This window comes from Macrobrachium rosenbergii, chromosome 56, assembly GCF_040412425.1.
Source record: "Macrobrachium rosenbergii isolate ZJJX-2024 chromosome 56, ASM4041242v1, whole genome shotgun sequence".
Lineage (NCBI taxonomy): Eukaryota > Metazoa > Arthropoda > Malacostraca > Decapoda > Palaemonidae > Macrobrachium > Macrobrachium rosenbergii.
Genome location: NC_089796.1, coordinates 61,478,513 through 61,506,362, shown reverse-complemented (window position 1 = coordinate 61,506,362; position 27,850 = coordinate 61,478,513). Strand labels below are relative to the sequence as shown.

The following is a 27,850-nucleotide window of genomic DNA, read 5'->3' as shown; positions in this document are numbered from 1 at the left end:
TTAACACCTAAGCAGAGTCAACTGCAAAGATTATAAATTTAGAGAGAGAGAGAGAGAGAGAGAGAGAGAGAGAGAGAGAGAGAGAGAGAGAGAGAGAGAGAGAGAGAGAGAGTCTTCACCCGTAATTGGCAGAGAAGTATATTTTCGCTATAATGTCCAGCTTCACGTTAGTAAACAGATAACAAGTAGATGATTTTCCAATTACTAAGTTTCTTTCTTATAAATTACCTCACTTCTTAAACTGCGAATTCATTCGCAGTTATATTCAGTTCTTCATCAGATTTTTGTGTATAAATCCAATAATTCTCTCTCATCTCTTATTCAAACCCTCATAAAATGTCCTACTCAACGTTGTCTTTATTCTTTTGATTTTATCACTGACCTAGCTATCTTATTGACATAAATTTTCCCGTTATCGTTTTCACCCATGGTTATTTCATTAACAATACTGTGAGCTACCCAGCTACCCTAACACCAGTAACACTCCCTGAATACATCGCTTTGTCTACGTCACTTGCCTGTTTGTCCAAATATATTGTCTTATCTCTTCTTGATCTCCGTTTAACCTTACCATCTAGACTTGGGTACTTAGTACAGTACGTTCTACTTTGCGTTCTTCATCTCCTCCAAGAAACTTGTCTACATGTACATTTTATTTTTGTGTAGTGTTTACTGTATCCAAAGTTTCACCATGTATCCAACCTTTCTATATTCTTTTCTAGCAGATTAAGTACATTCTTAATGTTACACTAGTCCTCACTGATTGTGACCTCTTTACTGCGGTTTATAGAACTGCAAATCTATTTCAACTTTCATTTTTAAAGGCCCCTTGACGCTCATCTTCAAGAAACTTGACTACACCATATCTTGATACTCTGTCAATTATTTTGCTGGGTGCTTCTAATTTCAGCTTTAGCGCAGCAATGAAAAGTTGGTGATCATTCCCGACACCTGCTCCTCTGTGGCTCCTATCCCTCAGTGCTCTTTTTCACTCTCGATTAATGACTCTGTGATCTTTTGGCTTATATGAATGCCATCTGGAGATGTCCAGGTGTGTGTGTGTGTGTGTGTGTGTACACAAACATACACACTGTGCAATTTCCCCTATTGGGGTGTGGCTCCGGAAAAAAACAACAAAACAGCGACTGCACACTCATACTTTATCTTGGCGGCAGTGAACTTAGCAGTTGTAACGCCAGAAAACTCCCAATAATTAAATATACGAGTATAAGCTTAAAGCCACTCTTACATGTGATATTATATATCAAACATCACAGCGAAGAAATAAACGTGTCTGAGAAACTACCATTAACTGAAGCTGAACCCGTCTCCGTGTTACACCAATCGGTAAATAAAAAACACACGCCAACAACATGCGGGAAAAATTTGAACTTCGAAGAGATTTCCTTTTTCTGAATTTACTTTCGCCAATTCACCTCACTGGGAAGGCGGAGGACGAAGCACAGGGCCGTAAAATCCCAGCAAAGATACAATCTAGAAAGGTGCTTTGGACGACGGGGGCGAAAAGGAAATCAGAGCCCATGCCTACAAAGCGCTCTGTTTTCGCCAATTACCAGAGTCGATAAGGGCAAGAACATTAAATCTGTTAAAAGACTTTTTTTTTTTTTTTTTACGGATTTCGGTATACAATCTGGCCATCCTAACCTAAATGACGGACTTAATGTCTCACATTTTTACATACACGTACACACACACAATATATATATATATATATATATATATATATATATATATATATATATATATATATATATATATATATATATATAAATAATAAATTCAAAGATAAAATCCAAGGAATGGAAACACTGGAGTGCTGCGAGGCCTCGCAGCACTCCAGTGTTTCCATTCCTTCGTGAATTTATCTTTACGTTCACGTTCCATATTTTCGTGATTCAGTTATATAATTTAAGTCACATACATTATATATATATATATATATATATATATATATATATATATATATATATATATATATATATATATATAATGTATGTGACTTAAATTACTGCACTCGTAATTACATAATTCCTTCACTCAAACAAAATGGAATACAAGGCCTTGCAGGGTCCGAACATTATTATTCCCTTGTACGACAGCTAGAAGTCACTTATCGGAGGCTCATCATCACAATTATACTCGATAATGACACAACGCACGAAACACCCTGAACCCGCCATCTTATCCCTCGTTCAGGTGCAGCAGATGGTCGCTACTTTTTCCCCTCTTTAATCTCATTTTTTTTTTTTTAGAAGGGAGTATATTGCTTGACTACTGAAGAATCTACTGCACTTCTATTCTGTCTTTACTTAAAGTAGTAGGCTTCCAGGTAACACAGACCAGACCCAAAATTAAGCAGGAAATCAAAATCATACAAAACGATGTACTTCATCTGACCCTTGTACTGAGAGAGAGAGAGAGAGAGAGAGAGAGAGAGAGAGAGAGAGAGAGAGAGAGAGAGGCCAGGGGGGGGAGCCTGACAATAATAACCAAAGAATGTTAACTTCGACAAATTACCCCCCAAGAAAATACCCTCACTGTAATTCCTCCTTAGTGCAGTCTACCTGAAAGTGCATAATTTGACATCGATCTGAATAACACTAATTTTCTAGACCGATGAAAATTTTAATATTATTATAGAAAACGTTGTTGCTGAAACTGAAATAAGTCATTTCACAAACACCTTTATTCTGAACAGTCATTTAATTAATAGCAATTCCTTCCATAATAACCTGAGTTACCTTTAGCAAGTGTGCAATCATACTGTGGTAAACAGACTACAGAAATACAGTTCTTTATTCATATGACGCAAATAAATATTTTCATAAGTGGAACTATGATCGCTGTTACTGTCTAATTTTATTTGCAAATTTATTTTGTGATTAATTCAAGAGACCCTTGTGCTGGCACGGGCTCTTGTTCCTAGAGCAGCCAGTAACTCTAGTGTGTCTGCACACTGTCCATATACATGACCATGAGAGGAAATAGCATAATGTCTATCGTTACAAGCCTTATAAATCTACCTACGCATGTCTCCCGGGAGATATGGTTCCTGACCGTCCCTCTAGTTATAGTCAAGGTCTATCAGACAGACCTTGGTTACAGTTATCTCACATTTTGTTCTCTAATGGAGACGGATTAGACCTGCCCTGCCGTACTTAGTACTGGCCTAAGGGATATGACCTAGGGCTATAGGACACTGCCAAGATTACTGATAGAGTACAGCCTACCTGTTACCTCCGGACAAACGTAAGTGCACAGGTGCTACCCAACCCCTGCGACTCTTAACATTTGGGATAATTTCTTTCCTTTCTTCATATCTTCTCTCGACATCAAAAACAGTTTTTCATTTTTAATCTGGATATTTATCGTCATACTTTTACATTATTCTTTGAAAAAAAAAGGGGGTAAAATGATCTCGTTTTCCTTTTTTCCTTGAAAATTCTGGGACAATTTTTAAACATTGTTTTTGCTACGGTTCTGGAACTGTTTCAATTCTTCTATTATTTCATTTTTCAAGCTGTATCATTTTAGTTATTCTATCTTTTAAAAAAAACTCATGGACATTTCTTATATTTGCTCTGGTAACTTTATTTTCTAAAATTCTAGTTAATTTTTTCTTGTTTTTCACATTAACCTTTATTTTTTTTTTTAATCAAGAGCATTTCTGCTATCTTCTTCAAAAACTGAAGGTTATTTAACGTCCCTATGTTCACTTGGCGGGATGCTTAAACGAACATACATTGCATATTTATTCATATGCACTCAAATTATAAATAAGCCAGTGCTTATAAAAATACAAAGGAACGTGACAGCAACTCAATATCTCTGGCATGGCAAGAAGGAAGGGGAGAGAGAGAGAGAGAGAGAGAGAGAGAGAGAGAGAGAGAGAGAGAGAGAGAGAGAGAGAGCCTTTCGCCTTCTTCCACAAAAACAACATCATTATTATTACAAGCTCCATGCGTCCGTGTTCCTGAGCCTGCGTCTGAAAACCCACATCTTGGCAGACAGGGGAAGCCAGTGGCACAGACACAATACCTCAATTGGAGAAGACAATAGGCTTATAACAACACCCTGAGGAATCCCTCCTTCCCTTCTCTGTTTCCCTCTCTCTCTCAATTACACACACACTTTACGGTACATGAACCAACAATGGCTCACTTAACACCCATCACCACACGCCTTCCTTTTCAGAAATTCTAAACGCCTCTTAATATCAACGCCACCATCGTCCTACCATTATGGAGAGGATGTTTGTTACGTTTCTCAATAGGACATCTAGGAACTGAAATGCGATTCGTTGATTGTATTACAATTCAACAATTCCTTAGTTAATTCATAGCAAACTCACATTACATTAAATTGGATAAACGAAAACCATACTAAATTTGAAAGTATGATGGTCTTCCACATTATGGTCTACTAACGCATAAAAAATACACACACACACACGTTTATATATATATATATATATATATATATATATATATATATATATATATATATATATATATATATATATATATATATATATTATATATATATATATATATATATATATTATATATATATATATATATATATATATATATATATATATATATATATATATATATATAAATTCGTGTGTAATCACTTGCTGCTTCTTATCGAATAAGTTTCGTAGCAAGTAAAATTAACCGATAATATCTTGGTACTTATTTACTTTAGGTTATTTTTCTCAGTATCAGTTTTCTCAACAAGAACAATGAAAATTTTCCCATATCCTTGCTTATTTGTATGCATGTATGTATGTATGTATGTATGTATGTATGTATGTTTTTTGGAGGGAAGAGCCAAAAAAACACCTTGGGATAACACTGCTTCCTTGGTGAGGGTGATATGTCCTTCCAATTCCCCACAGCCAAAGACAGAATGCGAGGCTGCACAATGATCCGGATAAAGAAGCAGGAGGAAAACGGGAGGACTGAATCTAGAGCTCATAATGAATAAGATGAGCCAACAGTTATGATAATGACACGTCCTGTAAGCCTAAGACGTTCATTGGAATAACAAAGGAAAAGAATCCTACACAACAAAATGCATTTCCACAATTTCTTTCCCGGACGTGGAATCTCCCAAAGGGCCCCGAAGAACGATAGGCCTACACAAGAAAAAAAATTAAAACACGGGCGCCAGACACCATACTTCTACGTCCTCCCCTTTTTCTCAGAGGAAAAAAATGCCAAGCAGACAGGCGAGATAACAGATAAGAGCTAAATCCAAAGAACTTACAAACTTGACAGTTACTCAACAGTGGCCTTCTATTATCTATCACCAGATATAAATAGCACCGGTTGTACGAAAACATTAAAGAAAATAACCACTATATCCGGCAGGTAGTGATATGTACCATAAGGAAATGTATTAAGGCTTTAATGTGCATATGGGCACGTTCACTCCTTTTTGGCTTCCAGTTCATGGACTTGGTAAGAGCCTCCTCCCCGTGGAACTACGGCGCAGTTATTTTCCCTACAACGTCGTACTTATATCTCGAAATTCATGACACAATATATATATATATATATATATATATATATATATATATATATATATATATATATATATATATATATATATATATATATATATATACATATATACATATATACACACAATCACATTTGCACTTTATAGGCTTTGATTAATATTCATTAACCATCACGAAAGGCTAAAAAAAGGTATATAGTCTGCCTTCATTCCTAACACCACCAAGCGTACGTGTTCGAACGCCTCCTTTCCAGGGGAACGAACAAGATTTGTTGACCTTGATATATCCAACCAAACTGTCGTCAAACAAACGACGTCGAAAATGTTATCGCGAGAATGTAATTCCTTAAAGGCCCAAATAAGGAACCGCAACGAGGCCATACCATCGGCCGAGAGATTAATTGGAACGTCACAAACAACCATTTGTCCCTCCCTAACCAAACCCGTCATGACTCATGCTCAACGAAATGGATGAATCTACGTCGGGCGATGTGCGCGTAAATAATAATACGACATAATCTAAAACACAAATTTCACACAGGATTTATATATCAACGGACATGACATAAAATGATCAATAATAAATTTAGGTATGCGTGAAATATTTATAAAGAACTCTAAGCAGTTTGTGAACTAATTTAAACATATTTAATGAAATACTAGACACTGACCTCTGCCCATCTGTTATCCCTTGCATAACTGAAATTATAATATTTTCTTGATGCAATTTAATGGGGCTGTACACATTATGGGACCACATAAACAAACTCAAGAAAACCAACCACACTGGCTGATACAATAACTGAACAATTATAATTCAGACAAAACACGATCAAGCCTACAAAGTTGTCATACACTGATGACTAACTTTATAGACTTGATATTCATACATTATGCTTTTAAAATGATTGACTAAAGATTTAAAGGTCTTGTAGACTAATTCTGAAATCCTTGTCACGTACCACTTCATGCCAATCAATAAGCCACGTAAGTTCCTTTAGCGCCCATAAGCATCTTGATTTACAATATTTCAATCCCATCAAGTTGCGCATCTGAGGAGGAGGGCGGTAACCCTTCAGATATCCCGGTCAAATCCTTTTTACTAAGCCGAAGGCCGATAAAACCTAATGAAAGGGAACACTCAGAAAAATTTATACGTCGCAGTCTCTCAGCCTCCAAATTAATTATCATTTAAATAAACATTATGGTCGGCGATAACAGGGTGACAACGAACAAGGTCCAGACCTTTTGCGGGGCAGGTGAGGTCAAGCTCGAGATGAAACTCCACGCGACGTTTGTTATAATCTTATTAAACGTAGAAAATCAACTGCACGTAGCAGACTGACCACACGTTACAAAGATGATAATGGTTTATTTACTAAATCGATCAAACTCCTTAAAAGTTCTCAAGGGGAGTTTTCAAGCTGTGCCTTCATGAACCCGCCGCATAAAGAAGGAAGTAAAGGATTGAACCGACTGGAATGGGGATTTTATGTAGTCAACTGACAGGATGTATTTTGAATCTGCCGTTTGCATTAAATTACGATGTGGTTCGTTTAAAGTGACGGAAAGAAAGGGCCGGACAGAGAGAGAGAGAGAGAGAGAGAGAGATAATATGAAAAATGAACGACTGGCCATTATACAACGTTTAAGATCCTGTTGGCTGGACAAAACCCAATTTCCAGTCAATGCAGTCATCTATATGCCTGGTAAAGAGAGGTTTATCTATATTAAACAATTATATTTGGTAACACTCAAGACTTTCATTAAGCCACTATGGGTTACTCAAGAGCCTGTCTGCAGCGTTTATACAAAACTAATTTTATAGACATACATGCAATAACAACTATAATGTACCCAATAACCCGACTAGGAATCATAACTGAAATAATCCTAGATATATATCCCCAAACATGAAACAAGGCCTATATACTAAAAACAACAAAACGGATACAGAGCGATATAGAATAACAACGAAACTAAATCCTACAAATAGATAAGCCAGTAACATCCACTGACTATGAATGAGAACATAATTTAATTTCTACGGTTTGCATGCCACGCCCATCTTCTTCAATGCTATCTAAGTCCGAGGGGATTAAATTCAATTATTTGCATGGCACCTCAGTATCAAAGAACTGATTTTGAGTGTCTTAGTTACAAGAGTTCTATTTAACATTATTTTCACTATTATCATTTAGGTTAAGATCGATCTATAATTCCCTATCACAAAAATTCTGATAGCACAAAAAATTCAGTGTCCAAATTTGTCTGTATGCCTTACAAACACCTATAGTCCCTACAGATCTAAAGCCAAGTCTCTAGTGACGTTACCACGAAATTCTAGAAAATAAAAAAGGACACCACAGAATAATAACTTTGTAAGCTTGATTCAAATGCAAATCGCAAGGATCTCCATGGCTTCACGTTCTGAAAAATCTACTATGATTATAATTTAGTCGACTGTAATTACCAATACGTTACCGAATTACAGTCCTCAAAGTTTCGTGGTCAAAAGGATAAACAGCGTTCACTATGAGGCTCTGAATTAAAGGAAGTCTTTCCACAAGGGCGCCATCCTCGATCGATCAATTCAGAATGCGTTAAGAAGTAACACACCATTCAGATAAGATATACTTACATACATGCAAAACATTATATAAATACTTTACTTTGCATTAAGGATGTTTTTTTTCTACAGCCACATACATACTCGAACACACACACACACACAATTTGGAGGAAACTCCATTTTGATGAAAAGGAGTAACTTACGAACAATACACGAAATCACTTTTATGAGCCGCTCATAAACAAGATTCCGTAAGCCACAGTATTATTCCATCTGAAATCGTGGCCTTCCTCGACTAACACGCTCGTTGGTCGGACACCCCTCCCAACAGCCCCTTTGAACCCCGACCCCACCCCAAACATGGGGCGCCATTCCAAAATCCATTCCCGAGTAAACGACCTTAACCCTACCACTCCAACCATCTTCATTTCCATAACATTGCCATTTCTGAAACAATTCCTTTTCCATCCGTTCCTTCATCCCAAACTTTAACCCTTCTCACCCTCTCTCTTTCTCCTCGAACATTTATTCGTGGTCCATTTTCTATTTAGCTATCCATTTCATGCCAACGCCTTGCTTAGCCCACTCGTCAGAGAGAGAGAGAGAGAGAGAGAGAGAGAGAGAGAGAGAGAGAGAGAGAGAGAGAGAGAGAGAGAGAGAGTTTTTCCCTCGCTTTTCGTCCGAAAAGAACCATCTATCACTTCTCTCGCCACGCGGAGCGTCAAGAAAGCCCATACACTAGGCACTAAAAGCTTCTCGCCACTGCCGCAGATAACGAGAGAAAGAGAGAGAGAGAGAGAGAGAGAGAGAGAGAGAGAGAGAGAGAGAGGCTATGCATGGTGGGGAACAACGCCACTGGGTACATTAAAATCGTTCAAATGAATTTTCATATGTAAATACAGTATACCTCTTTACCATACCACTGGTACATTCTTCTTGTATTTGATTTCACACTCCAATGCTGCATCTTCATGTATTTATCTTATACCAAAATAAACACTTAATACGCTCTATCTTATGAGGAAGACGTCTTACTTAAGAGAAAATAAATTAAGCTCATCTGACAAATTGTGATGCGCATAACTAAATGGAAAAAAACGGTTTTTAAATTTCAATGATCAACATAGATAGGGAGAGAGAAGAAATCATACTACCATGCTTGAATTTTACCAGCTACGTAATACCTACAGAGAGAGAGAGAGAGAGAGAGAGAGAGAGAGAGAGAGAGAGAGAGAGAGAGAGAGAGAAACCAAAACATTACATCTTTTAGTCCTTAGGAATAGGCAGTACTTACCCTTGTAGTGGTGAGGATGAAGAGGTGGGTGCCCGTCGTATCCAACACCATATCCGGCAGGACACGGCTGCCTTCGTCGATGACGTCTTCGCCGTATTCAGCCGCGTCTTCAGGACCGGCCAAAAGGGCCTGAGGGAAAAAGAAAGACATAACTTTAATAACTGAGCGGTGTCTAATAAACATTAGTATTTCTGCATACCAATCAGGGTTAAAATAAATCCAGAACATTGTCAGTCACAACCTTAATACACTGAGATTAATCGTAATTACTCAAAAGTTCCTTCTACAATAACTGACAATAATAAGTTTTAAGTCGTTTACAACGAGAACTCAGTACATTATATAAAGTAAATTTCAGTGTTCTGAAATACACAAAAACAATCGCAGCATTCATCAAAATTTGTAAATGTATAATGTCAATGCATAAATTTTGCACTTATTATCAGTTACAACCCATAAACAAGTAAAAAATGCGCGGAAGAAGGGGCAATCGAGTTTTCTGTACGGAATATAATGCTGCATGAAACTCTCAGCCCATGAAATTTTCACCCACGGCCTGGTGGTGGCCTGTGTTGTTGGCACCTATAGCGGTGCTAGACACACGATCTTGACTAACTTTAACCTTAAATAAAATAAAAACTACTGAGGCTAGAGGGCTGTAATTTGGTATGTTTGAAGATTGGAGGGTGGATGATCAACATACCAATTTGCAGCCCTCTAGCCTTAGTAATTTTTAAGATCTGAGGGCGGACAGAAAAAGTGAGGACGGACAGACAAATAGCCATCTCAATAGTTTCTTTCTACAGAAAACTAAAAAAAAGGACGTTCCTGAATACACACTGAATCAAAAGGAGCCTCTTGAATAATCGAAAATATTTCAATTTCAAGTTTATATTTCACAGACATCACTGACATTCAGCGCGTAAATGGAATGTTGTTCACTGCATGTTACAACCTTTACCAGTCTTTCACGCAGTTGTACCAGCATATATTAAATCTCTCTCTCTCTCTCTCTCTCTCTCTCTCTCTCTCTCTCTCTCTCTCTCTCTCTCTCTCTCTCTCTCTCTCTCTCTCTCTCTCTCTCTCCACCGATGGAACAGATTTCAAAACTTTTTGTGGTCAATCAACCATTCCATGTATACAAAACGTTAAGGTAAAATTTCTTGAAAAAAAAAGGAATTGTACTTTCTATCTTTAATGTACATTATCTCTTTAAAATTCAAATCTTTTTCCTGAACATCCACTCCCTTTTTATTCTCATTACGAAGAAATTAAATATCAAAAGGTTTCTTCCATGTTCCAAGCACCAAAAATATCAATCAATGCTGGTTAACATTACCAAAGTTGTCAGAACTTCATCTCTATTCTTTTTCTAAAAAAAATGAAATTCGTTGTTTTTCTTTTTTAATCAGTAAAGAGAAAATTTTCTTGAAAGGATACTGGTATGCCAACCCCCTATATGACAAACCACTTTTCATTTAAAACCTCACATACAGAAATGTAACAAAAACTGGTAGCTACAAACGGTGCAAAATATACTTCAATAAGCCTGAGGGTGAAATGACGAACGACCCCATGCTACGAGGTCAAGAATGATAACCTATTTTATTATGCAAACGAAGCGTACTTGTGAATTAGCCAAGGCATGCCCAGTAGGTATTCCAAACAGAGCATTCACATTCATAAATCTAATCCTTAAAGGCAGGCCTACAGTCTACTACACAGATACTGGCTGAGATCACACCAGCGAGGGGTCTTTCCGATGGGCCATTCTTCAAATATGACAAGCTTGATCAGCAGACCCCCATAATTCACGTAGAGTACAACCAATGCTTTCCTAGGCCTATAGGGAAAAAACACGTGATCTGCCATATTTTGTGAAATGTTCCGTACCTTCACTCTAAAAATTAAGACGCGTGTATGTATGTATGTATGTATGTATGTATGTATGTATGTATGTATGTATGTATGTATGTATGTATGTATGTATGTATGTATGTGTGTGTGTGTATATATATATATATATATATATATATATATATATATATATATATATATATATATATATATATATTACACATATATATATACTGTACTGTGTATACTGTATATACGTGTGTGTGTAATTCGTAAATTTCCCCACATTCAACTGGTTTTTGCAAAATTCTATATAAAACTTAAATCATGCTTCTGTAGTGGAAGAATGAGTGGCATGTGTTTCAATCAACACTAACTGCTTTAATCAATACGACGACCCTTGCAGGGTTCTTGTACCTTGCTCATAAATTGCTTCGGCTTTGAACAAGTAGTGTTATGAGTAAGAATGCAAAATTACACGTTGTGCAAGTGATTTTACTAATATGAAATAACTTCCCCTTTACATCTTGATTTTTCCAGCCTTTATTGAAAGTGATTTAAAGACAAATATTCGAAGTCTAACTTTTACGGCCATGCTTTGAGGTTCAACCCTGACAGCAGTCTTTCATGTCACTTGTGCTAGCTAGTAAGTTAAAGTTTCTACAGAATCATAAGGTTTCTTTTCTACCAAATCTTTAACAGCTAATGAGAACAAGTGATTTCTACTTAATCTGAAAAGGTAAAACGGGTAAGCATAAATAACCATTTAAATCGAGAAAAGCATTAAATCAGTATCAGGTCGAATCAACTCAACCCTACCGATCTCTCTCTCTCTCTCTCTCTCTCTCTCTCTCTCTCTCTCTCTCTCTACCAATGGGCGTGAGGCAGCCTTCAAAATATTCACCAAAGACGCGTTAATAGCCATGAATTAAGGCCCCACTTGCTGGCCATATTGACAAGTGTGTGATTTAGCAACTCACTCAAACAATGGATGGCCCCCAGATGGTACTCGCCTATCTTTACGGAAAAGGGAGGGCGGAGGGGTTAAAGACGAAAATGTGGGGGTGGGTTGGGTTTGCTGGTGTGGGAATGAGAAAAAGGAAGCTGGTATTGGATAGTGAAATTACAATTCCGTACATTCGAATAACCTAGGTGCACCACACGAAGACAAATTACAAAGGAATATGTTCATATTTGGTTAAATGGACTTCCGCTTATGCTTAACTCATAATAAATCTATTTCTAATTTGAGAAAAAAGGAACGATAAGCTCGCTCGCTGTCTCTCTCTCTCTCTCCTTACATCAACACCATGATATTACCCTAAAAAATCTCACTTATTAAAACATTAACGTGGTTGCGATGCAAACGTACTGATGACTGAAAATAAAAAACACCGATTCCTCTGAAAAAGAAAAACTTTTACTTTTCTGCACCGAATTTCCCACCAAAAGATGCCAAACCCTCCTTGGAAAAGAGATTAAACAGTAAGTCGCCTCCTCCAACAGAATAAAATCGACTTCCGACAAAACACGTAAATCGCCGCGCACAACTCGCAAACTTTGCACAGCCAATGAATGCCGAAGGAGAACTGCCCTTCAAAGATCTAAGAAGTGAAGAAGAGAAATGTCCCCGAGAGAATGAAAACCCTGTTTCCCCTCGGAGTGAAAGTTAAGAAGGAACCACAATAAATAACTGGCGAGAATGAATACACTAGAAAGTCTTGTTATTTGTTTACAACCAGCGGTGAAATAAATTACCGACTACAGGAAATGGAAGGGTTCTTACGCAAGGTGAACTCCGAAATGAGGCAATCAGGCCTAATGAACTGAAAAATCCGAAACATTTCTAGAGAATAAATCTGACAAAGAACCGTAGATAAGGTCCCTCCAGAACACTGGAGAATTTCTAGAGTCGCAAAAATAGGGGAGTGAAGATACAGGTAAAGTGCGTAAATGAAGACGGTCCTAATCCTGAGACTAAACAGAAAGAAAAAAACATAGCGAAAAAGAGGACAGCCTGAGTCTTGGCAAACGAAACACGAGCAATTCAAGACACAGGAAAGACTTCAAGAAGACATTCTCCCAGGACTTTTAAAATCTGCTTTCCTCGGGAGACCGTCTCAGGCGTCACATCAGCCCGATTCGAATAACGATGCAGGGATGAATGCAGGCACGCTTCCGGAGGAGAAGCACATAATGGATGAGAGAGAGAGAGAGAGAGAGAGAGAGAGAGAGAGAGAGAGAGAGAGGTAATCTGGACAATCCCTGTGATTGACTCGCAGCTTCAGTAAGGCTGATAGTGGCCTTCAATCCTTCCTGAACCCCTCCCTTCCTCCGCCCCGCCCCCTTACTATCCCCTCCCACCTCCTCGCATCTTCCCAAAATCCTTTCTGCTCGTTCCCTACTTACTTGTCCCTCGTCTTCCCAGCCAAAAATCCCCAAATGCTTTTGGAGGAGCCTGACTTTCACGCCCTGTTCCCAACTGAAATCAAACCTTTCCCAGTTGTGTGTTAAGCTCTTGCATGCATTTCGCTAGATGGCTTTCCTTTGACTACAGAAGAACGAATTCTCGTGCATCTTGAAAGTGCATTTTTTCAAGATTTATAAACGAGAAAAATGCGCGTTTGTGTAATGGCAGCATTGAGTCATATGAATTATAAAAACCAAAAGCATTAAATGATAAGATGTGGGTGAAACAAAAGCACTGTGTGGTCTACAACAAAGCCTCGGCTGATAGGTTCTTGCAATCGGTGTAGGTTAATGAAAATGCAAATATAAACAGTCACCTTTCGTTCACCTTCACCCTTGTCTTTAAAATGGCTCGGTAAAATTACACAGCTTTTATTAACAGTGACTATCAACATTTTGTTATACGATTTCCATGACAAGCAGTACTGCCTATCTAGAAGGGCATTTAATTTCCGTTCCATCGGCCTTAGAATAATATTACTGACAAAACACTTGTAAGTCATATCTTCAATAATAATAATAATTAGACTTTGATAATAATAATAACAGGCTACAAACAAATTTGCTATCCTACCATTACACAGTACGGTATAATAGATGCAGAGATCCTGAATAGAATAATATAAAATACTAGATGCAATCTGTTTTCAGACTACCAGCGGAAAAGAATACAGAAGCATATAATGGTTATTAATGGACACAGCTGCTGTCTCAATTATAAACAAATGCACAGCATGTAATTAGACTTAATCGCAGAAAGATAAGACATACAAAGCAATACGTTGTTCTTTTCAGATGCTCTTCACACGCTCACTCACCCAGGCGCACGCGCAGGCTCAAACTAACACACACACACACACACACACACACACACACACACACACACACACATATATATATATATATATATATGTATGTATATATATATATATTATATATATGTGTGTATATTATATATATATATATACATATATATATATATATGTATATATATACACACATTTATATGTGTGTAAAAACAACAATGGCTAAAAGACATGAGAGAGAAAAAGAGAAAGAGAGAGAAACATTCTTCACATTTACCACAGGGTAAAATAAGTTTCCCTTATCTCCATAACATCAATTCCTTCCTGTTGGCCGATCTCAAATATTTACGTTCCTTAACATTCACCTTCCATTTGAGGCATTCCTTTCTCATCCGTTCACTCTCCTCTCTTCAACCTATTCGCATAACTCTCTCTCTCTCTCTCTCTCTCTCTCTCTCTCTCTCTCTCTCTCTCTCTCTCTTGCGCTTGGTGTCAATTCATCATGTATTCTGGGGGGAACATGTTCTATAGAAAAAAAATTTGTTTTTAATTCATAGACGAAAAGTATCACTTCGCCTAAAAAGTTCAGCTGGAATAGAAAACAATGTTTCACGAACCTAATATTTCTTCCCTCGTTTCTTGTTTATTCTCTAAAATGAAAAAAATATATATACTTGCTGAAATCTTAAAAGCCCCAGCTGTCAATTCCATTTGATCATGTGGGATCAATATTTTCGCTTTTGAATAAAACCTAACCGAGCCCATTTTTCAGTTATGGAGAGGAATGCAGGAAACGATCTTCAATAAAAAAAAAAGTGAAATACAAAAGATCATGAAAGAAGAAAATGTATTATTATTTTAATGAACGTATAAAATACTGCCTGCAATACATGAGCAACAAACATGGATAAGACTTTACAATGGCAACAATTTCCATAACAAAGCACTTCAAGAGGTGCAGTGTTACCAAGTTCATGCTGACATCACAAAAGCTTTGCGTGCCTATGTTAAAAGTAACTTTTCAAGATTAATTTTACGTGTAACTTTTATTCAACTATAACTTTGACTATCATCCTCTACATATTCGACTACACTTAGCAAGAAAAAACAAAATTCGAAAGTAAGTTACTATTTTTTACAATTCTTATTTCATTCAAACAACCTACGCAAAAAAAAAAAAAAAATTCTCTTCCGATCAAAATATAAAGTACAGTTCTTGCATATATTTAGGTTTACTATTACCTAGATTGCCTTAAAAATTTTAATCGTAACCATCCCGCACTGGAAAATTTCTCAGAAAAAATCCCAGTTCTAAATGGGAAAGAAAATTCCGGGGTAAAAGCCATTCTCACTCTCTCGGCGCAAGAAAATGACCCCTCCGAAACCAGCCCAATAATTCAACAAATCCATCCCAATACCTCAAGTATAGATAGGGAAAACTTCATGTCTTACGTGACGAGGAGTCTCAAGTACAGGCCGGACCCGCCAGGTTCCGCCAGTCCCTCTCCACCTACTACTCTCCTCTTCACCTTTTGACTGACACTACCTGTAATTTGTGCGGAGGTGCCAAGGCGATAATTACACCTGCGGGCAACAATGGCACTCGTGCTGGAGGCACTGGTCGATGGCAGAGAGGTAAAAGAATGTGCAAAACAAACAAGTTTCAGCCTTGGGACGACAAGTGGTAGAGGCCAAAACCATTTCATCAACAAGTAGGATTGTCGACCGTAAGTTCCTGCCTCAATAACGTCGGACCAGATCAATGAAACAGATAAAAGGGGCGGCGACGGTTCTGAGGCATTCCAAAGCCCCTTATACTTTGCCTAAACAGTAATGATACTGTCGGGGTGCATATGATTGGAATGATTGCAACGTTCAACCTGGCTATATATGACAGGGGTAAAACCCAACGAAAAATAACTATAGGTGAAAGGCGAGGTAAGGAAGTTATTCACAGCTATTACGCTGCCTTGAAAAGAAGATGGAAAGGGAAGGGAACGTTATTACTTCATGAAATTATCAAAAAGTTCGCCAACAAATAAAGGAGTCAGAAAAAGAATGTCAGAGGCAAATTAACTTTCCTTCTAGTTTTCCACAAATCACTTAATTAAAAAAAATTACCTCCTAATATGGAATTATAAATTCTTTACTTCTTAAACTTTAAATGTAAAGCATTACGTGTGATTTTCCCGTCGATAAGTGTCACTTATGTGATGTAAATTCAAACAAAACTTTGCATCCTCAAACGACCCACATAAAAAAGAATAATCAAAAGGCAAAACTTAAGAACTGACTTTAGTGGTGACAGTTTCGTCAAACTTACGTAAGAAAACAAAAGTAAACGAAATCTAAAAATAAATAAATAAATAAATACATTAAACTAAAAAGGACAAACAAAATTTTTATATGCATAATGTTTTATTCAATGAAATACACCAGAAAAAAATTTTATAACAAGATACGAGAAAAAAAAATTATCAACCAAAATTGAGTACGAGGTTTTTCCACTGTCAGACCCACCATCATCTTTACAATTTCCACGGAGATCAGGATGGCTACGATAAAATTTAAATACTTATCATCAGAGCGACACAGGACCAAATTCCATGAAACAAAGCACAGAAAAAGACTAAAAAAAAGATATAACAATAATTTATACACTATAGCGCTTGGTAATATTTACCAGTCACTTTCTCAGTGATTAATAGTCATACTCTTTTAGATACTTAATAGACTAACATAAATAAAGTAACTTCTCCAATTTAGCTTAAATTATTACAAAAATATAAAGCCTCTCTTAATGGGAGGCACTCATAAAAATATATCACCTCCAAAAAGAACTTTTAAAAACAAACGCATTTTGAGAGAGAGAGAGAGAGAGAGAGAGAGAGAGAGAGAGAGAGAGAGAGAGAGAGAGAGAGAGAGAGAGAGAGAGAAAGAATTTATGCTCGAATGGGGTTTGGAGAAAACGACTACCCACCGTAGGTCTACTGTCACAGTACTCAAAACTCAAGATTTTCATATTAATAAGCAAAGGGAGCTTTGAATTCATTTAGTTTCAAATAAAACACATTATACATGATAATGAACTATTCTTGATGTTACTTAAGAAGCCAGGTCATTTGAATAATTCCTTATCACCAGGTTTTTTAGCATAAAAAACCACAGTCACTATGCAACTACCCAGAACAACACTGGGCAAAGAGAAATGTTCAAATTAGGTGACTTATGTTTGTGAGATACATCTTAAATAACCCTTGAAACATTGGGATAGGTAGAGAGTTCAACATTCTGAAAGTGAATAGCATGAAGGGAAGGCAAACCAGCTAACCTTTGAATTCGCAACTTCTACGCATTATCTGCAGTTCTATTAAGCCTGGCGTGTACTGTATGACGACAAGAGAGAGGAGGCGGCTAAGATCAAAATGGTCCCAAGCACAATGGCTATAGTAATATCAACGTAACACGCACTATTACATTTTTGCAACATTTATTGCAAATTCTGTGAACATCAAAAGCCGTAAAGTAAATGATCCCGCGCTGGTGCCAACCCCCTAACGACGGCTACTGAGGGACTAATTAAAACAAGAGAGTATAACATGAGGAGGGGGCGATACGCACCTCCTCGCCAATTTCCATAATAGTAAGACATCAACAAAGACCCGCCGGAGTAGTAAAGCCAAGCACCCCATAAAGTAGACTGTGATTAACTTCATTAGACGTGATCAAATATGCAGTAGCGTGAGTGGTGGCCGGTTGGCGTGTACGGTATGACTGCAGTTGGCAGCAGTTATCACACCTTGCAGACACTTTACCTGTCGAACTTACTTAGGGTTACGGCGAGGAAAGAGTCGCTGACTAGGGTAGCGTTCTCTCTCGACAAGACGCAGTTGTATTCATTATAAAAAATACCAGCCGATAAATTTTTGGCATTATCTGTGATTAATTATAAAAAAATAAGGCTGAAAACATCTACATTTGCAAGACAATAGCCATAATACTTTTACAAGGACCACTCAAAAGCAAAATGCATCAAAAACACATTAAGTATACTTTTTAAAAAAGGGCTGCTTACATTCACAGGGCTTTATAAAACGTCATTTTCATCGAAAAATTATCTTCAAATTATTCTTCGATATGTATATTCCCTTTCCCCTTCAAGTCATAACTTTTACACCGACTTTAAACCCATACCAACAATAACATGGGTATTATGCTACTCCTCCCACCTATCTTATAGTCTTCCACGCTCTTCTTTTCCTCTCTCTCTCTCTCTCTCTCTCTCTCTCTCTCTCTCTCTCTCTCTCTCTCTCTCTCTCTCTCTCGTGGGACACATGCCAACTTTTGCTTTACCTACAAAACAATCATTATATGTTGAAGCAAAATTTAATCAATAATTCTGCAATTCAATATTATTAATTGAACCAGTTTTACAATTTCAAAATATCCTTTAAAAGCAGATCTTTGCATAAAAAATAACAGCTACTTTTCCCAAAAGACATCCAGCCAAAAGAAAACAGTCTATTCCATGAACAGCTTTCTCCAAAAAGTTGTGAGAAAAATACGTAACTCAAGAAGGCGACGAGGAAAATTTATATGTCGAAAAAAAAAATACACCGAGTAAAAAATAGAAAGCCTTTAAATAAACAGGGGCCACTAACTGTCAAAAACAAGCTTTGCCTTAAACACAGAGGAAATACCTGAGTGACATTAGTTACCCGTTTTTTCTGTCCCTAAGTGAAAGACATACTATCACTTAGAGGTTTCATATTTTAAGAGCGGACCTCCCACCGTAACGCCATCAAGAATGATACATCACCCTTAAGTCATCCACAAACAGCCCATGACACGGTCATGCACTAATTTTATTCATGTGTGCCGCGACTACTTTGTCATGGGTCTCTCAGTCTGTCATATATGTATGTAAATATATATATATATATATATATATATATATATATATATATAGCGTGTGTGCGTGCGTATGTTTAGATGCAAGCCTTTTCACATCCCATCAGTATTAAATATTGCCCCTTTTTTCACGGCATCTAATTCTAACCTGTCATTTCACGGTGTGGGTCTCATTAGTATAATACGCGGAATGTGTGGCCATGTGTGCGCACGTTCGTGTGGCACCGTGGCACCGATGGATCTAAACACCCACAAAAAAGGGGGCATCGAACAGAAAAACAACGCCAACTTAAGAAAACTCGCCGTTTGTAGATAAATATGTCAAGGAACCCCTTCCTGATCTGTTGCAACAACTGTGGTAGTGGTGATAGGTTTCAAGAGAAACCAAGAGGGCCGATGAAAAATGCAACACTGGTTTCAAGACGTGAATTAAAAATTAAGGTGGTGGAGATGATATATGCCAAGTCCTGCCATTGATAATGTTGTCTTCAAGGAACACACTCTTTTACTCAAAAACATTAATCAGACATGGCAAGACAACATCTGGGATGCGTTAATGCATGCAGTCGTAGTTATTTCCCTGGTGATGAGTTTAGCGTTTGAGCAACCAGTAGCAGCCATTTCCTAAAAGGAGGAATACACAACAAAACACTGAAAACACACTCTCTCTCTCTCTCTTAGAGTTCATCAAGAATCACACGTCTGAAACCAGACAGTAACCTAATGACAAAAATAAATCTCAGGAAATTAGTGGCCTACTTCACATACATACATGGCTGCAGAAGGAAACCAGCCGAACTCTTGATATATCGCTGGCTTTCTAAAGTTCCAGGAAAAATGTAAAAAAAAAAACTCACAAACAGATAAAACGAATCACAAAGGACTCCCGCGTGTAAAGAATAACACAGCTTCACAGTTAACTAAATACCACAGTAGGCACCAACAGAACAAACCGTGTTACTATGAATTTGGGTCTTCGGGTAACAAAGCATTGTTTCTTTTTTTTCTCCTCACCCGACTTCTCCCTTTCTTTCAGGGCAGTAGCGTGACAGCCAAGTACCAAGGCGATGGTTTGATAACATCGGATTTCGAGCATCAGGATCGAGGGTGGTCGAGTTTGGCTTTTTCATCCATATTTTTTTTTAAGTCAACTTGCTTTTCGTATATTTTCTTTGTAATTCATCTTTATCTTTCCTGTACTTAACCCTTTTCTTCTTAACTTATTTTTCTGCATTGTTCTTTAATCATTACTCCTTCCTATTCTGATGCGTCCTTAAATTTAATTAACTGGTGTCAAAATGATAAACTAAGACTGGTAAGAAACTCGGAGAGACAGAGAGAGAGAGAGAAATTGCAAAATACTTCAGACTCTACTGCGAAGTGCGTAACTTGATGCTACACGCATTCTAAACATAGTCCTTATAATAGCAACCTGTCAAGAGGAAGGAATTAAACATCGAAACCGTGAAATCTTATCATCACACTTGAATGCAATTTGAAATAACTTGAGGGAAAGGTTGCCATGGCCCCCTTTGATACTAAGATAAAATTAGCGATACAACCAGCAGTTAATTGTTACCATTCCCATATGCAGCAAATATGTAAGGAAATCAAATATGGACGGAAAATGGGCAGTTTTTGTCGTTTCTATGGGAAATGTCTGCAGTTTCTTCCCCCAAAAGAGGTCTTCCTAACTTAAGATTTGCTGTATTATAACAAACTGAAGAAATATATATACTGAATAATAAAAAACAAAACAGGAAAGACGCACTGGATACCCACACATAAACACGAAAACAAGCAACTCCTTACGTAAAAGAAAAAAATACCACCATCCCTATCCATCAACACACAAAACAAAGTCGTTATATAAACACAGACATAAAACCCCCATGCATAAACACAAACACAAGCAACCCATAAACATAAACACACGCAACCCCACACACCATTACATCGTAACATCCTGAACATCCTCCTTCACCTCAACCATAACAGGAACGCATCATACATATCCTCTCAGACCCTCCTTCACACACACACACACACACAACCCTCTCCTACCCCCAAAACCAAGGTGACCCCCTCCCCCACACTCTCTTCCCTAACTAAAATTATACGCTAAACGGCAATCAGATCTGCCATGGATGTCTGCCAGGGACCACGAGGGGAGAAAGAGGGGAAAGCGAGAAAAATGTAAAAGAGAAAAAGATGTATGAGAGAGAGACCTGACGGAAGGAGTACAAAAGGAAGAAAGAGAAGAATAAGAACTAAACAAGAGATGTACGATTCTACCACTGACAGCATGAAAGACCCATAGCGAACATCATTCGCTTTAAAAGCACGCGTTCGTTCAGACTATCGGCCGAGGGGGAAAAAAGGAAGGGATGGCGTGTAACTAACATGTTTGTCACGGCAGTGATTAATAGGCTTACATGAGCCATAAACATATTCCATCAGTTCTAAATCACATAAATACTCTTGGAGCGTGACGAAATCATGATAATCATTTGTTTATTCTGTGTGTGTATATATTGTTTTCATATGCGGAAAATGGTTCAACAAAGTTGGAGACCCCCAGTAGAAGTAAATCCCGAAGCAGGCTAAAATCTTTTTTTATGTATCTTCATCGACTTCCTGTCCTGCACAATTTCTCCACTTGGCACCCCCGACCCACCCTCTCCCTTAAAACTCTTGAGCCTCCCCAGGGTTGCCCTCCACCCACCCACAGCAACAGCACGCTAAGTGCCACTGATAGCGCCACTAAATGTCACCGTGCCACACAGGAGCACATACCTCTCACACGCCTAAGAACACAAACCACTTAACATTATAAACCACTACGTGAGAGCAGCATTTTCAGTCGGGCATGAGTGGATATTGTCGGTTTTACCCTGACAAAGCCGACAGGTCTGGCGGGTCATCATGGGGTAATTTAAAAGCAAATTCAAAGGCGCGCGCCCACCACATCAAAAGAGATAGGCCACATGCCGGGCATTGCATTCGACTACTTTTACAAAGGTTCAAGGGCGTGAGCAGAGAACAAAGATTCAATTAAGTACCCAAAAAACCTGACCTCTTCAGACTAGCTAACCTTACTTGCAAGTAGGGATACTTTCTTCAATGTCTGATGCTCCAAAATTATACGTAAACAGCAAATTGAAAAAGAAACTAACAAATAGAATTAACTAAGCCTTTATCTGACTAGGCAAGCTCCAACGTGAACAAAAAAGAAACGAAAAATACATTTACGAAACCGTGAGGTATGATGAACTTGACCATTTATTTTCAGGAAACGCCTTTCTCACTTATAAAAACCTCAGACCTTCGAAAGTGCCACATCAATCAGCCTCACCCGGCAATTTCAACTTTTAAATCTTTGATGCAAGATGAAAACATCTAGCACCACTTACTTTGCAAATGCCTCATATATACTCCGGTACAACATAACTGGGGAAATGAATGTTTCTCTTAAATGACAACCGTCAGTTTCAGATGTTTCTCTGAGCGTACAACGAGCATTCTTGCAGTGAGCATCAGTGAATTTGTACTAGAGCCTACACAAGTAAATAGTGACACTTCAAAGATTTAAATGAATTAATCTAGTTCCTCTCTATCACAAATACGTAAACTTGTGATATCTACTTGGTCGAGTGGGACATGTGCCGCAAATTTATTATTTCACGTTGCAAGAAAAACTTAGCCTCCTGTTTGCGTAGTTTCGCATCCTGCAAGGGGACAGGATCGGCGTGGGATGGTGCACCAGACCAGCATCCTCATCTCGTGTTTCATCACAGGAAGGACATGTTGTATCATCACTGGAGAAAACGTTGTTCTATGAATGAAATCATAAACATAAGAAGACAGCAAGTTTCTCTAGCATAGCACAAATCACAATGAAAATAAAAATACAAAAGTTTCCGAGGCAAAAACTGACTTACTGATTTCTAATGACTGGCGTCACAACATTCCTTGTCATTAACACCTACCTATCCGTCTATTTTTCTATCTATATTATGTATGTATACACACACACACATACATACACACATATATAAAATATATATATATATATATATATATATATATATATATATATGTGTATGTATATATATACATATATATATATATATATATATATATATATATATATATATATATATATATATATATATATATATATATATATATATGCAAACTTACGTTCGTCCTAAAAGTCACTAAAAACACTAACATTTCACGATACTCAAACGCTTTTTCAATCCCAAAATTCACAAGTCTAAACGTAAATAAATTATCAAGGAACTGCAATTCAAGAAATAATACCGATATATTTCTCTTTCGCCATAGCGCTTATATAACTAAAGACATCAACTACAAGTAATTTTAGTATTCAACGACTGCAGATAACAACGAGTCAATGAAAGCTAAAGATTTATTTAGTAGAACTTGTATAGTGTAGAACAGTCATTAGTTTGTTCCCCTGAGTGTAACAAGTTTCCGTTGGTTATCTAAAATATTACAGCACCTGTCCCTGAGAAGAAAAAGTTCAACAACCTTAACCGCAAAAATTCAGTAGCTGATTTTTTTGCTTTAACTGATATGACGGCATACATTTTGACGGATATACTGATCAATCCTGTCTAGCACTTTTTCCCGATCTAAAATCCATTTACGATTAGTAACGTCCGAGAGACAACAAAGTCCCTATTTCACTGCTAAGGTCAACATAGGTATAGACTTAATGGATTTTCAAGGATATTTATCCACACCATTCCTTCCACAGGCAATATTGGGGATAAAAAACGGGATTATTCGTAAATGGGACGAGTGCTCCTAGTTGCTCTGAGAGAGAGAGAGAGAGAGAGAGAGAGAGAGAGAGAGAGAGAGAGAGAGAGAGAGAGAGAGAGAGGTCTAATCAGTTATCGATTCAGTACCGACAGAGCTTTAAGAGAGCTTTAGTCCTTTAAAATCATCTGATGCCTGGACAGATCCTTACCGTATAATAAAAAATATAAATAAATAAACACGCGCTACGGAGAATGGCAAAGGAGGCATGAGTCTGACTGCACACGAAAAAATGCTTAGGAAAGAAAACACAAGAGAGAGAGAGAGAGAGAGAGAGAGAGAGAGAGAGAGAGAGAGAGAGAGAGAGAGAGAGAGAACGCAATCTTTAAGGAGGCTTCTTCTGTCATTGACATTCTAGGCAGCCAAGTAATGAGAACAAATGAGCACAGACCCCAACGAGACAAGTTTCCCCATCTCTCGAACACAAATAGGAGGACTTGGAAAATATCTTTAGCATCACTCAATTAAGTCTGTTCAGGAACTGCTCGTCCCAACAGACAGACAGAAAGAGAAAGTTACAAGCACATTCAATAAGGAGGTTGGAATTCTGGATCTTTTAATATCAGATTTGTGAATCTTCACCCAAGAAATTCAAGAGTAAAACTGAAAAGATTACAAGAAATAAATACATATATTGTAAACTTCGAGTCATTAAGCATTGAGAAATAACGATCAACATCTATGAACGATAGCGTATTTACACAGAATTATGCAAATGAAGATGATATGATGATTATGTTGCCTATCAGCCAGCCAGATATTATTCGAAGTGAACATAAAAACAAAATACAAATGTAGAAATTTGAAGCGTAATGTTTTTAAAGCTGTGATGAACCAACTACTCCATGGATTAACTTATATTTATGTGGTGACTGAAACGTGACTAACATAAACTAAATATGTAATCCGACAATGAATGATGTTTGAAGTCTAATCCTGAATTTGTGTATGTATGTATGTGTGTGTATACACACACACACATCACACACACACACACACACACACACACATATATATATATATATATATATATATATATATATATATATATATATATATATATATATATATATATATATACACACACATATATGAATATATATATATATACACATATATATATATGTTTGTTTGTCCCAATCGCTTGACAGACCCAATCAAAATTTTGCACACGGCCTCTTTGTCACTCTAAAAAGGTTAACTCAAAATCAAACCCCTACCCAGTGACAGACATACAAACACAGACAAAAGAACTGAAATTTTCGCTTCTACATCACCTTTTCCTTCAGTGTTACTGGGTTAATTCTCATTTTTCTCCTGACACTCCACCTTTTATTCCACGCGCTGTCAGACATATTGTTAACGTACAACAATAAATCCAAATCCCCTAAAACATAAATTTGTTATCAGAATTTACGTGAATTTTGACCATAATTTACGATAATTATTATTTATATAAATGTTAAATATATACCTCACTGCTTGGTTGTATTGCTAAATTAAATATTTTTGGCTTCGTTACAAAACATATTTCATAGCTATAAAGCAATGAACCCAAACCAGCAGGTCCAAAGATTTTCTCCCTGAACACATATACATGCCAGCTGTCTTCCTCATTCGCGCATGTGTAGTAGCTGCTAACTCAACACATTGTGCAAGATGTATAATAACAGTATATCCTTTTTCTTTACTAGTTCAAGTGCGAATTCTCTCATTAATGTGATCGTTTCTTCTTCATTTTTACCTTCGGAATTCGTTATAGCAACTACTTCGTAGCGTCACGATGGAGTATATTTCATAAATTCAGTATAAATAAGGTTTATGGAGTGTTTTGGCAACAAAACTTCACTTCTTCACTGTTATTGCATAAGAGACAAACCTTCTCCGCTCCCACACACAAACACACCCGAGTGAGAATTGCAGAAATACAATATTTTTTATTTAATGTTTTGTTCAGTGGAGATGCTTTTTATTCTCTTCTGACAGAGAACATAACTTCCCCTTTCCCTTCCCTCCCCCTCCCCTTTCCTTTCCTCTTCCCCTTCCCTTCACCTTTCCCCCCTACCCCTCTCCCTTCCCTCCCCCTACCTGTAGACTCATTCAGAGTTTTCCCGGCAGCATGTGGTTGGTCATTATTATAATATGTATAAATACACATATATACATATATATATGTACATATACATATATATACATATATATATATTATATATACATATATATATATAATTTATATATATATATATATATATATATATATATATATATATATATATATATATAATGTATGTATTTATAATGTAGCATATGCCTGTTCCCTTTTGAAAGGTACAGGGTTGCAGGTTAACTAAGCAAGGCTAATAGCAAGCCTCTAAGGGTAAAGTTTCTAGCCGTAACTACCCACAAGCGTGTAAATTCAAATGACAAAGATTTCATACGGGAAATTTCCAAAGAATTCAACTTGCATTCATATTTATGATATATGGGAAAATTTTACAGAGGACGGTAAGTTCCACAATCAAGTGTCAATGGCAGCAATCATCTGCATACATACGTCAGGAAAAAAAGTGGGAAACAAACAATGTTAGTATGTTCGGGAGGAGGAAATAATGGTATAGGAAATATGGAATATGGCGCGAGATAAAGGTACACTGCCTCCCAAAGATGGGGTTTCAATCCTGCTAAGCGTAAAATCTACAACTGGACTATCATCTTCGATAAATAGCTCACAAAATCATACAACTCACTATGCCAATTAAATGATATTCTGTGAAATATACATCCCTTTTTACGTAATCATGTATAAAAAAATAAACAAAAAACAATGCCTTAAACCCTAATACAGCATTATATATTCCTAAACACCTGAAGTTATAATTACTATCAGCAATGATCCATTATTTTGGCTGCAAGAAACAGCATATACGAAAACAAATAACTATGAAAACATCTTTAAATTCGACCGGACACCATTACGGCAAATGAGACAACACACCCATCATCCTGTAATGAAATAAAAGCAATTATCTTTTGAAGTGTCATCTGGCAAAATAAAAATTCATTACGCAACCGAATGAATGACTTAATATAGAGAGAACTATTCCACGCGCGTGCGCGCAACATGCCAAAAACCGTCGATGAACCATCTCATCATATGAAGAGGATGGTTGCAATGACGTCATCTTCAAAGGCGGAGAGTGAATAGGGCGCTGGATCTATCTAGATCATAAGGAATTTAACAACCAGATACTATAAATTATTTGCTTTGGTCTTTCAAAGGACGCGAAGGAGAAATCTGCCATCTGCTCTTTTCACGGACCGCTTCTTTTAGCCTAATATTCCTTCTTCTTTTCTCTAAGATTAAAAGACGCGATCCAATGGCAACCATCAGGAGAAGTGCGCTAAATCTCATGAAACAATGAGAAGGTGCAATTATTTATTAGGAAGAACTCGATCTAATATCTTCTTTTCTCATATTTCATTTCTCTCTTCTTTAATAAAAGTTGAAACGTAAAAGAGAAGATATAAAAGGGGTATAAAATA

At 37.2% G+C, this 27,850-nt stretch overlaps 1 protein-coding gene across 1 annotated transcript in view; it reads right to left on the bottom strand.

Moving 5' to 3' along the window:
• The window catches only part of LOC136836757 (plexin-B-like), a 524,153-nt gene that overhangs the window by 277,525 nt on the left and 218,778 nt on the right, over nt 1-27,850 (bottom strand). The window contains 1 exon segment of the mRNA XM_067101308.1: nt 9,417-9,545. Within this exon segment, the coding sequence (XP_066957409.1) occupies nt 9,417-9,545 (129 nt within the window).